Source organism: Acinonyx jubatus, chromosome B4, assembly GCF_027475565.1.
Source record: "Acinonyx jubatus isolate Ajub_Pintada_27869175 chromosome B4, VMU_Ajub_asm_v1.0, whole genome shotgun sequence".
Classification (NCBI taxonomy): Eukaryota; Metazoa; Chordata; class Mammalia; order Carnivora; family Felidae; genus Acinonyx; species Acinonyx jubatus.
This window is the reverse complement of record NC_069387.1, coordinates 16906643-16922299: the sequence shown is the minus strand read 5'-3', so window position 1 is coordinate 16922299 and position 15657 is coordinate 16906643. Positions and strand designations below refer to the sequence as shown.

At 42.1% G+C, this 15657-nt stretch overlaps 1 protein-coding gene across 12 annotated transcripts in view; it reads right to left on the bottom strand.

Annotated features, from left to right (window-relative positions):
• The window catches only part of CACNB2 (calcium voltage-gated channel auxiliary subunit beta 2), a 385541-nt gene that overhangs the window by 21040 nt on the left and 348844 nt on the right, over nt 1-15657 (bottom strand). For 7 of the 12 annotated variants that reach the window (XM_027073549.2, XM_027073552.2, XM_027073555.2 and 4 more), the window contains 5 exons: nt 15331-15467; nt 11522-11598; nt 6048-6181; nt 2139-2219; nt 1598-1656 (listed from right to left, as the gene is read on the bottom strand). In XM_027073549.2, the coding sequence (XP_026929350.1) occupies nt 1598-1656; nt 2139-2219; nt 6048-6181; nt 11522-11598; nt 15331-15467 (488 nt within the window). Of the gene's footprint in view, nt 1-1597; nt 1657-2138; nt 2220-5352; nt 5415-5882; nt 5903-6047; nt 6182-11521; nt 11599-15330; nt 15468-15657 lie in introns of all 12 variants that reach the window. The other 5 variants (XM_027073553.2, XM_053225363.1, XM_053225365.1 and 2 more) reach the window with 2 other exon arrangements.

Sequence of the window (15657 nt, the reverse complement as noted above, 5' to 3'; positions counted from 1 at the left end):
AGAGGACAAGTGGGGGAGGAACAGAGACAGAGAAAGACACAGAATCCGAAGCGGGCTCCAGGCTCTGAGCTGTCAGCACAGAGCCCGACGCGGGGCCTAAACTCACAAACCGTGAGTTCATGACCTGAATTGAAGTCGGATACTTAACCGACTGAGCCACCCAGGCGCCCCGAGTGTCTGACTCTTAATGTAGGCTCAGGTCATGAGCTCACGGTTCGTGGGATCGACCCCCGTGTTGGGCTCTGTGCTGACAGCCTGGAGGCCACTTGCAATTCTCTCTCCCCCCGCTCTCTGCCCCTCCCCCCCCAAAATAAATAACCATTAAAAAAAAAGAATGATTCAATGATTTGCGGCTAATGGGTGTTAGAACTAAAAGATGAAGCAGCTATACCTGAGGTGTGGAAGACTATGAGAAGAGCAGGCTTTAGGGGAGTTGGGAGGTTCAGTTTGAGAAATCCATTGGACATCTTAGTGGTGATCCTAATAGGCAGCTGGGTATATGGGTCTGGAATTCGGCGGACAGACCGGCGAAGGAGTGCTATTTAAAGTCTTAAAATGAAATCATTCACGGAATGAGTGTAACTAGAAGAGAGAACACCAAAGGACTTAACCCTGGGTTCTCCCAGATGTCTAGCTGATGAGACAGAACCAGCCAAGGAGAGAAAGGAGACAAAGTGAGATAAAAGAAAAACCAGGAAAGTGTGCTTGTAGGGAGCAAGCAAACAAAGTATTTAAATGACGATGAGGCAGTCCAACATGTCAGTTACGAGGAGGGCTGAGGATTCACCCCTGGATTTAACGATGGTGAAAGTCACGGACGATCTGACAGGACTAGTTTGGGTTGAGCGATGGATGCGTAACTGGAGTACACTTCAGTATGAGAGGAGAACAAGTGTGTACTGTGGGCTCAAGGAGCTTTGCTGTAAAGAAAAGGAGAAAAATGGAGCAGCTAGAGGGGAACAGACGTTCTAACTTTCTTCAGAGGGAGAAAGTACCTTTTTAGATGTTGATGGAGTTTCCATTAGAATGAGAAGTAGCGATAAGGAGAAAGGAAAGGATTCTCCGGCTGTGGTGGGGTAGGAAGGGATCTAAGTGCCCAAGTCGTTGGGTTGGCCATTGCTAGGAATGTAGTGACAGGGGAAAAAAGAGGGCATTCCAGCAAACACGCAAGTGGGGCTCGGTGTGGGCGTGGCAACTCTAGAGGTTCTCTGTTTGCCTCCATGGGGGAGAGAGATGACAAGGGGCTTGGGAATTGGTGAGAGAGGAGATGGTACAGACGTCAGAAAAGTGAGAAGACGATGTATATTATATCTGTGCAGCATTGAGAGCCAGCTGACTTTAGGGTGATACTAGTCAACAGGCCAAAAAGCTTATAGATGCAGGTGCAGGGACAGAGAGCTGGCTAGTCCAGGGCTGAGGATGTGCTGAGCAAGTATGACAGATATTTTCTGAATCAGAGTGAACTGAATGAGACTTCTTGCCCATCACCACAGAGACCTCAGAGGGCATTTTTCTCTTGGGATCACACGCCTGTCCCACCCGGGTTTTGTCACCGTCAAGAAGAAATCCACAAAATCCAGTATCCTGAAATACTCACCGCCCTTCAAATCTGTGTTTTAAAAAATCAAACAATGCTTTTTGCATCATATCTGTGACCTGCAATTGAGCAAGCAATAAATTAATAAGACACAATAAAAATATTACTACTTAGGATAAAACACTTCTACTCCTCAGACTGTTTAAAATCCTATGCTTCCCCTTTGGAAAAAGTAGCATGGGAGACTTGTCACGTTATTTCCATTGCTGAGTTGTGGTAGCAGTGACAATTAAAACGGGAACGTTCCCCCAACTTATCCTGATGTTTTAGTGACAATAACATGACATCGCAAGTGGTTTCGGGCAGCTCTCTGTTTGATACTATTTCCCCCCAGACTGAGTAAACTAAAGCTAGCAAAATCTCCAAAGCAACATCCATAAAAACAAAACAGAACAAAACAGGAAGCACCATGTACCACAGCCTGGAAAATAGCATGCTTTGCTGCTACGAGCTCTTTAAGGTCTCAATTCAAGAGGGAGGCGGAGTCACAAAGCAGTGCTGCTGGTGAAGGTCACGTGTGCTCTCGAGGGCAGCCACTCACCTCATAGCCCTTCAGAGATGGGCCCACCAAGACCACGGGTCGCATGGAAGGTACCACGTCATAAGGAGGAGTGTGCTCTGTCTGCAGAGAGAGAGGAGAGGACTTCAGATGGTTAAGAGGCAGGGGGAGCTGAGATATTTTAAGTATAAATTGTTCTTCCTGAACTCTGTCATAGGAGGCACCGGCTTTCCAAAAATTTTTTTTCTTTTCTTTTTTCTTTCTCTTTGTTTCTGTCTTTCTTGTCTGTCTTTCTCTCTTTCTCCCTTTCTCCCTTTCTTTCTTTCTTTCTTTCTTTCTTTCTCTCTCTCTCTCTCTCTCTCTCTCTCTTTCTTTCTTTCTTTCTTTCTCTTTCTTTTATTTTTCTTACTTGCCTCTTTCCTCAGTAAACCCAAGCAAAGCATGGTGGGCTTATTTTCCTAAGGTTTTTCAACTTACTGAATTGTCTACAGTTTTCTTGCTCGCCTCAAGAAATACTACTGACATTAGTTCCTAAAGCAGGAAGTGCTGCTTTTCAGCAAAATCTAGTTGGAAGGACAGAAACATGCCTCATGCAGAAGAAGTGTTTAGGCTGGACTGGAGGTTAATACTGCTTTTTAAATGCATTTGAGAGTTTTCTGAAGAGCTGAGTGATCAGACTAACGTGGTTAATTGCAGAGAAAAAAAAGGTCTTATTAGCTTTGCATCCTGGATGTTGGTCTTACCTGGATAAAACCTAATTTCAGAACACTGTAACGCCCATTACCAAATACTTGCAAATCCCTATTGTACTGTGAGAATTTAAATTAACAGGCAGGCCTGTTCTAAGGATCCCTATCACAGGTTAGTGATTCATGGTTTTGGAGTTTGGGTTTCTCTACCTTGGAACTTGAAAACTTAAAATGTAGCCTTTACGTGCCTTGGAAGAAAGGGGGTTAATGTGTGATAACATATTCAAGCATGCTGCAGGGGCCTCAAAAGGTTCATTATCAACTCGCATATCTAATATGCTTCTCATGAGCGGCCTAGGTCATGTCTCTGTTACATAACTAATTCATGCCTTTCTACGATAGTTTCTTTCTTTCCTGGAAGAGCAGGGGAATGAGCTACATTTTGTAGCAATTTCTAAAACTTCCAAAAAGTTTCAGCTTTAACCGCTTCACATAAAATGATCAAAATTTTTCCCCCCAAAATCAGGTAACAGCTAATTTGTTTGATCACATTAAAACTGGCTATTTCCATAGCAGAAAATGCTTACAAGGACCCCAGAGAACTTTTTTTTAATGCAAAAGAGAGACAGAGAAGATCTCCCACAGTGAGGTACACAAATCATTACTATCTGAATCTTCCTGCATTAAGGAGTGCCTGAAAACTATATGTTTAAAGAATCACACAGACAAAAAAAAATTTTTTTAACTATTTTAAGAATTTGAAAAACTGATGTACAAACATGAATGCAATTTCTGCATCAGCCTGTTGCTCAAGAACAGTGTATGGTTGCTTAAAATTGCCCACTGCAAACTTTCTGACGTTGACTAAACTTAACTTGCTTCGGGGGGTGCTGGGAGTGGGCGGTAAAAAACATTGTAGTTTCAACCTGTGATTCCGCCCATAGTAGAGGACAGATCCATTCTGGGGACAAAAATAACGCTGCCATGTGCTGTCCAATTTTACTCCTTAAAACTTGAGCTAGTGTTCAAAATTAATTTTAATAGACACAAGAAAGGTAGAATACATTTTCAAACAGGAAAAAAAAAGAAAAAAACAAGACAAACATAATACAGTAACAGCACAAATGCCACGAGCACCACTCTAAAAGCAACCTAAAAGATGGAAAACAATCGTATCGGTGAATGTCAGGTTGGCTTTTGGTTTTTGAGCTCTACATTGAAGTTCACCACATAATCAGTAACACAAGAAGAATGAATACCAGTGCCGAAGGCATCATAAGCATGTTTGTTATTACATTGATAACACCTGGGATCATACTGAAACTGTTTAGAAGCCGAGTCCTTATAACTATGCAGTAGAAGAATACCTTTTCCACTGTTGGGATCAGGAATATAAATTGCACATATTTCAGCAACGGCTACCAAGAAATTTTATTTCAAGCCTGTAAGGGTTAAGCGGCCCAGGATTTCATACATAAGGTCTTGGTTCCTTCAGTCTGTGGCTACCCACTAGCAAAGGGTTACCCATGCCGGTCATCAATCAGCTTCGTATTCGATAGGGTAGCTACAGAAATTACCTTATTTGATGGAATATTGGTACTTTGTGCCCTAGTGATAACGACACCATCATTTTTATCTACCCTTTCCCGCTAGCCCTATTTTGTTCCAACTGTGTAGCTGAAAAAATCGTGGTTCATAGACATCTGTAAGGTTTGGGAATTTAAGAGAAAGCAAACTTCAAAAAACACATCTTGACTAACATGGTTTTCGTTCAGGTCACTGCTCTGTAAGATCCAGAGCATCTGAAGGATGCAGATTTTCTAGGCATCTGTGCTATGAAGACTGGTAGTCACTTGGCTGCAAGTTTTAGCTGCGCCGAGAAGACAGGACCAGCGAGATGGGCCCACTGGTGTGGACGTACATCAGGCTGGGGCTGTCCATGTTAACGTAAAAATCCAGGTTTTCATTTTTGCCTGGAGTGCTGAGGTCTTCTATTATAAATGTAACCATCATTTATTAAAAAAAAGAAAAAGAAAAAGAAAAACAACAACACACTTCACAGTTCAGCCTCTGACACTTCATGGATGATTTTAGAGTTCCTCCATGTAGCAAAATGCTTGCATCCATGTCACGACGTACCCATCATTATGCTGGACATGGTGATGCTGGGAAGTAGGATTCCAAAAGACAGCACAGCAGTAGGCTGTGCAAAGTGGTGTGTGTGAGAAGAAAGGACTGAATGGCAATCGTGTGTGTGTGTGTGTGTGTGTGTGTGTGTGTGTGTGTGTGTGTGTCGGGGGCGGGGGGAATGTCTTTAAAAAATAATGCTTTCAAGCTACAAAATGTGCGAAAGGAGACAGACTTTGGAGTGAAGGGCACTTGGGAATACCCTGGTTTCCAGTCAGGGGACAAGGAGCATCACTGTGTGGCACCTTGGCGGGCCGGTGGCAAAGGCTCTACGCACGGCCACCGCCCTGTTATCCAACAGGTGAGATGCTGCGACCTGACTATGGGAGAAGGCAAGAACATCGGGAGAGGATTTATATATGACAATAGGAAAAACTCACAGTAAACCGCCAAAACAAGCCTGCAGTTTTCCACTGGTCTTGTTCATCTGCAGAGTTTGCACCTAGTGGATCAGAAGTTTAAATACTGACTAAATTAAAAATTGAATCATTTTTTTTTTTTTTTAGTACAAGCTATTGTATCTGGATATCATCGATCAGAATCTAATCATGGTTTTAATATGCTTGATAGAAGTTAAATTTCTGGAAAAAAGAAAAGAGACAAAGACAGACAGAATAAGCATGCACAATACAGGTGCATCATATGGAGTTGTCAGTGTTTTGACATCTTGGAAGGTTTAAACAAATTCCCTTGGTGGTAGATATTATTCCATCAAAAAGGATAAGTACTGTAATAGCGCTTGAACAGGTCACTCCCTGAATTTAGTCAGTTTGAAATGCATGGACTCCATGAGCTTGTTTGATAGGTTCTTTTCTTGGGACAGAAATGACTGCGTTTAATAAAACCGTGGGACTTAATGCTAATGATGCCAGTGGCAGGATAAACACAGCTTATGTCAATGTAAACTTACCGATCTCTGCTTCTGCTTAGCTACAGCAGCGTGGAAAAGAAACAAAGAATAACAGAGCATGCACGTTATTGGCTTATCAAAAGACGCAGACAATCAACAGGACGAGAAGTGTGGCGCAGTGCGGTTGAGCAGTTGAGCAGACGGGAGCTTGGAAGTTAATGTTACCTTCTTAAAGAAGGGCATTCTTTTCTCTTTGGAGTGGGGTGACGTTACACTGTTTGCACTGGGTTTAGGGGAGCGGTGGTTTGCTGGAATATCATTTTCTTCTGCATCTAAGCCAGTAGCATCTATGTCTATAGCTATATACAGACAAACAATTCAAAAATCATCAGGTAGACAGGAGAGGAAAAACAGGTTATAAAAAAAAAATAAAATGAAAGCAAATAAAACTAACCACAGTAAAAGATCTATCACGAGTGCTCAGCACAGTAAACAAAGTAAAATTTCAAGGTAAGGCACGTTAAGAATGCCATGTAATCAAATCGAACAACACCGAAAGATCCCCTTCGTGATAGGTTTGCTTGAACAAAGTTACGCTAGATCTCTCGGATAATATTTCCGGAGAAACATTTTTAAGGTGTAGCTTCAAACAGAACACTGACATTTTTCCACATCAACTGTATATAAGTATGGTACAGAACATTTGGCTTCACGTCTCCCGATACCTTAACTCAGCTTTTAGATAATGAGCAACTACTCTTGGAAACCTTTATCACGGTGTGCCCCAGGCTTCTGAGTTTTGCTTGATTTTGTGGGAAAATAAGGGCAACGTGAAGAGCTTCGCTAAAAATGCCACAGGAATTTGAGCGAACGTGAGAATAGAAAATCCTAAATTCAGGCAACGCAAAGAAAGGAGTCGTACACGAGGCAAATGATTCAGGGAGTGTTCCAGGAAGGACAGCATTAAAACTATTTCAAGATGGTTGTATCCCCCTCATTAGTTACTAATTGGAAAGCACTGGACCCCACGATCTCCAGATGAAATGATTCTAATGACATAAGGGGACTTCCAGTGATTTGTGTAAAGCCACTGGATCTAATAAGAGAGGCAGAGAGGAGGGACACAAAGACCCAAGAGAATGTGGCACCGGTCTCCTTGTCTGGAGAGCGAGAGGTTTAGGTTTGTGGTTCAACCTGATTTCACGTTTAAAACCTTCTGCCTTGAAAACTGGAGCACTTAAAGATTAAGCGTTAAGTGAAAAATGATCCATAATCTCATTTTGAACTTTATAAAATGCTTCCACGTGCCATTACTACAGAATTTTCTCCACTGCACAATCAGGGCTGGAAAGTATTTGGAAGATCGCTTTCAACCCTCTTATTTTTAAGGCTGAGATGATACACTCTTAAAGAGTTTCAGGGACTTGTTCTTGGCAAAAAACTCGGCAGGGCCAGGTCTCGGAACCCAGGTTTGCCTCTGCGAGCCCCTGCCCCGTCCCTGCACCCCGCTGCCTCTCCAGGTGAGCCCTCTCTCCACCAGGTACCCTTCCTTCTCCAGTCCCCTGTGCTTTCCAAGAGGGCTTGCATCCTCACTGTCAGGATTCAGGAAGGTACCACAGAGGTGAGCTCAGGAGAAAATCAGTCTATGCTTTAGTTGAGATCATGGAAAGGAATAGGAGAAAATCTACTCCGTCTAACAAAAACCCACAATATCTTCAGAGATATCTTCACTGCCATCTGGGCACGACAGTTCGGTGCTGCAAAGCCCCTACCATTCCTTCACACGAGGAACACATCGGGTTCACGCAACGGCAGCCGCTGCTGACCGTTTCGACGGGGGCAGGTCACCCGGCAGCCGTCACATCACTCTTCAATTCTGAAGCGATTACGGATATTAGGTGACTCAGCCTTTTGAAAACTAAACGAAACCCTCGTTTAACTGTTCCTTTGATTCATCGGATTAGGTCGGAGGCAGGCGATGAAGGAACTCCCCGGCACTGTTTGCATGATATTGCACACGTCAACTACTGCTTGCGGAAACAGCAGGTAGGATTCTCTCTCTCCAGTGAAGGTAATAACAGGCTGAGTTAATTCCAAATATTTAGTTAGACCTCCCTGGTAATGAAGTCTTTCTTTGTGCAGCATCCATGCATACTGAGGCGCTAAAAGGTTCAGCATGTAGTGTTTGATGGGAACACTACAAAATGTGCCCACGGGGTTGAATGGATGCTTTTGTACAACCCTGTAAGGTGTTCCTTGTATCCCCACTTAGGAAGCAGGTTGGTAGTGTCTTCCTGGATACGATGCAGAGGATTGGGGTCGGTTTTTCACGATCTCTAATACCTCTCTTAACCAGCGTCAGATCATTTTCCCTTCTGGTGACACGTGCCCATACACTTTTACCTTCCTCATCTTTTCTTGGGCTTATAAAGGCGACCTTCTGGGGAGAGTACTTCCTGAGAGCCTTTCTGAAATCGAGGGTTACCTACTGGCATGTGAGAACTGACAGGACCCTGGGATTGCAAAGTTCATGAATTAGATTTTATGATTTGGCCATTGAATCTAGTCTGCTCTGATCAGTGCATGGGCTTTTTTTTTTTTTTTAATCCTTGAATTTTTTTTTTTTTTTTGAGAGAGAGCATGCATAAGTAGGGGAAGGGCAGAGAGAGAGAGGGGGACAGAAGATCTGAAGTGGATTCCATGCTGACAGCAGAGAGCCCGACGTGGGGCTCTAACTCAAGAACCAGGAGATCATGACCTGAGCTGAAGTCGGATGGTTACCTGAGCCACCCAGGTACCCCAGTGGATGGATTCTTTTTTTAAATTTTATAGTAGGAGTGGATATGCATAAAAAGTTCAGCTGTGATACTGCCCAGAGGTTTGGCGACCCACGCATAGCCTCAAAACCCGAGTCAGGTTTGAAATTTACCTGTATTTGGACACAAGGGCTCAAAACCCCCAAATGAGAACTTTCCAGCTGATTAGTTCTGACTTATGGTTAACTTAAATTTAAAAGCCATCAGGGTTCACTCTGAAGTGCAGAGAATTCTAAAACATTCGGCCAGAGTTCCAGACACTTTATTAGACTCAGACGGTTACCCCTTTTCTGTTTTATACTTGCGTTTACAGACCTTAGCAAACATTAGTATTTACGTGGGAAAAACTACTTCCATAAATATGAAAATAGTTTCTTTTATTGGTCCTCACTAGAATGATTCCTTTTTTTTTTTTTTTCTGGTAGAGAGCCTCGGAAACATTTTTTGAAATCTAAATTGTAAACTTCACCTTAAGACCCCTGGGTCAGGTGGAGTGGCGTCCTGGGGGGACCCGTGTGGGCACATGCGTGTAAGTGTAGGGGGGTATGTGTTCCGTAACTGACTACCACCCAGTCACTCAGATATGAAGTGGAAATTCTTCCTTTTCCAAATCCTTGAGAACCTCCAAGAATATTTACCTTAGGCAAATGCTTATATTCCTTGGTCTAGCGATGGGTGAGGTGAATTGTAGACAGGGCCTCTGGGAAGTAAAGATAAAAGCTACCTTTGCAGGCCAATCCACACTGGATCAATTAGGCAGTCTACCCTGCAGGTGGGGTGGGGAAACATCTCTGCAGAAGTTCTCCGAAGGTTTCCTTCAGAGAAGTTGAAATATGAAAATTATAGCAGGTTCCTGTTATAAATTTTGTGGTTGGCAAATGTCTCCAGTCTTTTCAGTCCCAAGTGTTTTCTATTCTTGCTATTCGTGAAAAGGTATTGCAAAGCCCCGCATCTGTAGAAAACCTGTGTCAAGTTTTAAATCATCTTGACCTTGCTGTAGTAACTTGAACTTTTGTTTTAGTGATGAAGGACACTTGCCTGCAAAAATGAAATGTTATTTTACAAACACACTAACTCACTCTTCAAAATGCACGTGGCCTGCTCTCACATCGCCAAAACCATTAGGAGGCCACAGCCCAGTTTATGGAAATGGAAGAATCTTCTCGTCTACGGGACTGGCGTGGACTTCTGGGCACGGGGCTGCAGTTCTTTCACAATATGATGTGACATTTCCCCATTTCAGGAGCCTAGTGGCAGTCCTCTGGAGCCTCTGAGACAGTCTTTAAGATATATATGAAGGGTACAGCTTGATATCATAATCTCGGTAACTTTACATATTTGAGAAGGTGTGGAGATCAGCCTCCTTTCCCCTGTGCGTTCAGTAAGTAGCTACCCTCCACTGATGAAGGGAAGGCATGAGCCTTACCTAACATCTAAAAGGGCTTCAATTTTCATTTCACACGTACGATCTTACTTAATTTCGGGCAACTCAGAATTATTGCAAGCTGTACGTACATGGTTTTTGAAATCAATATGCATCCTAAAATGACTTATTTCTTATTGTGCTCAGATTTTGCACTTAAAGAAGCTCTATCATTTTTATTAAGAAGCCTTTGGTCTCTAAAAGCCACCAACATTCAGCAACGAGGCCTGATCAGGAGTCCGAGGGGAATCCTGTTCTTCAGACACACCACTTAGAGGGCACCTACTTCCCTACCTTCTCCGCGGATGTATACGCTTCCCTCTTCCAGCTTCCTTGGAATCACATGAGGAATCATTTCACTCAAATGCTCTGCTGGTAACTCCCTGGAGTCCTCCTCTGAGTCCCAGTTGCCTCTCTTAGCAAACTGAGATTCTGATAATCCTGGGCTTTCCACAGTTCCACCAACTGGCCTCCTAATCATATAGAACTCCCAAGTTCTACAGAGAAGGGTAGAGTTGCCAGCTTTATTTTTTTTAATGTATATTTATTTTGAGAGAGAGAGAGAGAGAGAGAGAGAGAGAGAGAGAGAGAGTGAGCAGGGGAGGGGCAGAGAGAAGGAGAGAGAGAATCCCAAGCAAGCAGGTTCTGCATTGTCAGCACAGAGCCCAATGTGGGGCTCGATCCCACGAACCATGAGACTGACCTGAGCCGAAAGCAAGAGTCGTACGCTCAACTGATTGAGCCACCCAGGCGCCCCCAGAGTTGCCAGATTTACTAAAGAAAAATACAGTCCACTTGGAATTTCAGATAAACAATTTTTTTTTACTGTAAGTATTTCTCATACAATACTTACTTATACTAAAAAAATTATTCAATCTTTATCTGAATTCAAATTTAATGTGGTGTGCTTCTCCACTGCTTTGGAAAGAAAACAGTAGTTACTCTTCCTATGAGTGTTTCTGTCTTTTTCAATATTTCTACGTATCTCTTAAATCTTCCAAAGAGCCTTTTGGGTAAAGCTCGTGTCAGGCCAATCACTCCATCATTTTATTCTCCTTTCCCTGCCTTTCCAAAGCATTTATCCTTCTTTTCCTTTTATTTAACAGTGAGGCCAACGCACATTACACCGTATCTGATGGTGGGTATTCACCCATTTACTGCCCAGGACGACGTGCTGGGCACCATGTGAAGTACGTAGGGATAAAAAAGTTAAATACATTCATCACTTTGGTCATCCAAGCAGCTTACAGCGAACACATTGACATATTTCCTTTTTTCCAAGCCCTGCCAAAATTTCCCCATATTGTTTCTTACCCCATGTGAGCATTCTTATGTCCGATCAATTTGAACCTTTCTAGGGTTCAGGCGGTGATTCTGGGTATGTAAATTCACACAACTAGGTCAGACTGGGGAAAGCATGAAATGCAGAATGTACCGTTTCGCACTTATTACCTACTTACCGGACGATGGAGGTGTAGATTTTCTGGAACTAGGTACTATGTCACCCAAACTGGATGATGAATTTCCTCCTGATTTACTGAAGTAAAGCAAAAATTTATGTTACACCCGATGCTTATTTCAGACATTAGAACATTTCTATTGCTCAATAAACATGATTAGTCATTGTCTTTTTATTGAACTTTAAACTTGTCTTTCCTACAAGGAGGCAAATAATTTCCCAGCGGAGATTCCTGGAGTACTTGAAACAGCCATGTAATAGTCTCTGTTTCAAATTCAAGGTTTAATTTTAAAAGGCCCTGAGAGAATGGAAGAGAACTAGGGTAATATCTGCGGCCCTCACGCTCTCCACCAGCATCACAGAGAGATAACCGCAGATGCCCTTTGCTTTTTATGTTAGCGACCTTCTGAAGTAATGCACAGAACCTTAAAGTTAACACCAAAACTTATGACTTCCTTCTTGTGTGGTTCCTGCTTCTCTGTCTTAGCTGGGTTACTTTCAGTGTATTAAGATTGAACGTACGCAAGCTTTCGTGAGCAACCTACAAAAGAAAAACACAGCAATACTCAACTTGCTAACCTTTAAAAGATCCACAATGGAGCATGACACACACAAGTGTTCTGTGATTTAACCCTCTGATAGTAGTTAGTATTCGGAACATGTCTCAAGCCTGCCTACCACGGAGGATTCAACTTGGGGATTTTAGGCACAAACTGAAGAGCGTGTACTTCAGAACCACCAAATTCTAAAATCCGAAACAAGACACGCCAGCGTCTTAGCAACTTTACGGGATAAAGTTATCGGAATCAGAGCGTTTATGTTTTTTCACCGGCATACCAGCATGCTAAATGCCCTACCACCAAATGGCCCCTTAAGGAAGAAGACGGAAAGGAATATCGTACAAGAGTGACAGGCAGTTTTGGCAAGGCGATCTTAGTGCCTAACGTTTATTATCAGAGCCAATCGTGGGTGTACTTGAAAGAATTTGCTGTAGCAATTCTTTGGTGTCTATGCACCAAAGGGAAATGTTTAAGTTACACAAACATTAAGATAAAAATATAAATTCCACTAAAATACCAGTAACCAGGCTCAACCGTATTGCTGCTATTCTGGCATTTTGATGCATAAAATAGACAAACGTCAAAAACTTTAATAGCTAGCAGGAGGCCTCTGTATCTTTTTCCCGATTCTTAAGAGGTACTCCAGTACAGTTAATAATACCAGACTGCATATAAAATTAATAAAAAGTGGTATTTATAGAAGCTGTAAGAATACCCATTACCAGGACCAAAACATTTTCTTCCAGACGTTTTGTGTGTGTTTGGTTTTGCTTTTCCTTTTTCTAAGGTACTGAGTCTAATTTCAGTTCAAGCATGGGTCTGTTTTACATTCTCTTTGAATTTTAATAAAAGTCAAAGTATTATTTGAATTGTGTAAAATTTCGACAACCACTGCAAATAGTCAAAATGTTCAAAATGCAAATTTGCCCTTAAGTTTTAATTCCAGACAAATGCCACATTCTTGAGCTCTGCCCCCATTTGCCACTTTTGATGTCGGTTGATTTTTATAATTTAAAAAACATCAGGCTTTTTACGTACTGCTGAATGCTGGCTATGTCCTCAGAATCGAACCGTATTTTGGATGTTAGAAGACAAACGTAAGACCTCTGAAAGTAAAAACACCTTCACATACTGAGGCAAAAACTTAGGTAACCGGGACAAAATAAAATCAAGAAAATCAAAAGAAAAGATCCAGAGGTCTAGTAAAGGTCACCTAGCTCCCTAGAATAAGTTATGAGGCGTTACTCCCCAAATACAGATAGTTTATATGGTCCTTTAAGGGAAAAAATGCAAAAGCAATACGATCTAATATAGTAAATAAAAACGGGCCCTTGCCACACGACGTGCGGCATAGCATGGTCGTCCGTCTGCGGTCTGGCTACAGTCAGATGGATCGAGTTCTCATCCTCATTCTACCACTTACAAGCTGTGCAAGCTTGGTCAAGTTCCCTAGCTTCTTTGCCTGTCGCCTCATCCGTGAAGTGGAAACGCTCATACTTCTTCTTGTGCCCACAGGTTCTTATAAAGCTGAGCTGATGACCGACATCAGACCAGGGATGCCCGCTTGGGAGGCAGAGGAAACCGGGCTTCCTTAACAACGTTGGCCAAAGCTTCTCCCTTCCTACTCCTTGGGAAGTATTCTCAGTTTGTACGTGAATAAGCAGAGAAAGATATACAAGTCTATCTCCGTAAAAACCCATCCCAAATTTCCTACAATACATTCTACAAAACACGATTCCAAAGACATGCACCAAGAAACGTTCAAGATAATTTTAGTAGACCCCTGAAAAATATCCCCCTCCCACTATCCAGATTCATAGGCTGAACAGATTAAAGGCTGGGAACAGCTTTAAGGTAATTTGCTATTACCAAGTACTGTCCTAAACTTGTTTGACCAGGTAAATGCTTGAAAATACTGAATTATCCTCAACAAACAAAATCAAAACAATCCGCTATCTGAGATCACTTCAAACCTCAACAAACTATATCCCACCAAAGTCAAAACAGCAATATATATACCCTATGAAAAGAAAACTTTTTCACATTATAAGATTTTACTAGTTAGTACTGAGAGACTACTATCATACAGAGATTAGAAAAATAACAATTTTTCCAGGAGAACGCTGGAAATTTTATGAATAGGATCCGATCTCTAACACCCTACAAGTAAAATGTGCATGCACTGTTGATCTGCGTGCATCCACTTTTATAGGACTAAATGCATCTCACAATCTGAGAGCCCCCAGTAGCCCAGGGATTAATGACAGCCAAATAATGGGGGAGAGGTTTCAAATAAGGGAGGAATCCACCTGAACCCAAACAGCCTGACAGTTACAAAATTCTCGTTACAAAAGAGGGACGTTTCAAACCAAAAAAAAGATCTTCTAGATGACTTATTTGCAGATACTTGGGGGAAGAAAATCTTGCCTGTGCTAAAATATTACCATTGGCAAAGGATCTTCCAGCATTATAGAAACAAAATATAACCAAGAAAATAGAAACCTAGCAATTCACATTAATGAAAAGGTTTGCCCCAGTCACATCCCTTCCGACAAGGAGAAGCAGAAGAATCAGGCCGTGTTCTCGGACTCGTCTACACAGGGTTCAATTTCAAATTCACTCCATGTCTGAGTAGCTCCTCCAGTGATTCTTTTAATGAGGGGCACACAACCTCAAGAATCCTAAGAAGGATTATTCAGCCCCAGCTTATTACATAACTCATTTAATTGCTATCTGCAAAGGCAGCGTTAACTGGTTTCATATTGAGTTTCCCTTTACGTGCTTAGCGATGGGTAGAACTGAAAATTGAGTTTCCTAAGTGAAAATGAAGTAACAGGTCACAAGACCTGCTCTTCGCCAGTGAAGTCTAAGACCATCATCTCTAAAACACCTTCCTGCCATGCCAGGCAGCTACCACGGACACTCGGATTAGTCATGAAGGCTGCTCAGTGTCCCAGTGTTTTCGGTAAGAGATTAGGACTTGAGAATTGCCTCTGCACTGAAGCCCACATTTAATACTCCATGCCTTTATGATTAACGACAACAATTAATTTGATTCTCTCCCAAATAAGATGACAATCAGGTGCTGGGATGAAGGCTTTAAAATGCAGGATTTGTGATTCTATCAATAAACCATATCACCAGTCTGCTTTTCAACACATAATAAAGACTGTGGAACACAGAAAACAAGAGGACATAAATGATGACACAGTCTGGACGTTTACAAAGACACTTGATGTTTTTCTCATACCTGGAGTAGAATTTCCCTTGCTTGGCTCTCTGTTCATGCTGTAGTCTCATATTTTCTAGTTTGACTGGGCTTGGAATGAATCCGATTTCACAGCCTTCTTTAACCAATCGCCCTATCCACCAGTCATTGTTAAATTTCTAAACGCAAAATCAAATTTGTTACGATCAGTGCACAGAAGTTCATGTATTCAGATTGTTTTTCTTCTACATGAACTATTTTCAGTGGAGAGAAATATTATGGCGAATACAGTTAACTATGCCTCAACATCACAACTGGAGAAAGCCTAAGGCTTTCATGGGTTAAACAGGTAAGACTGAAGTATGGCCA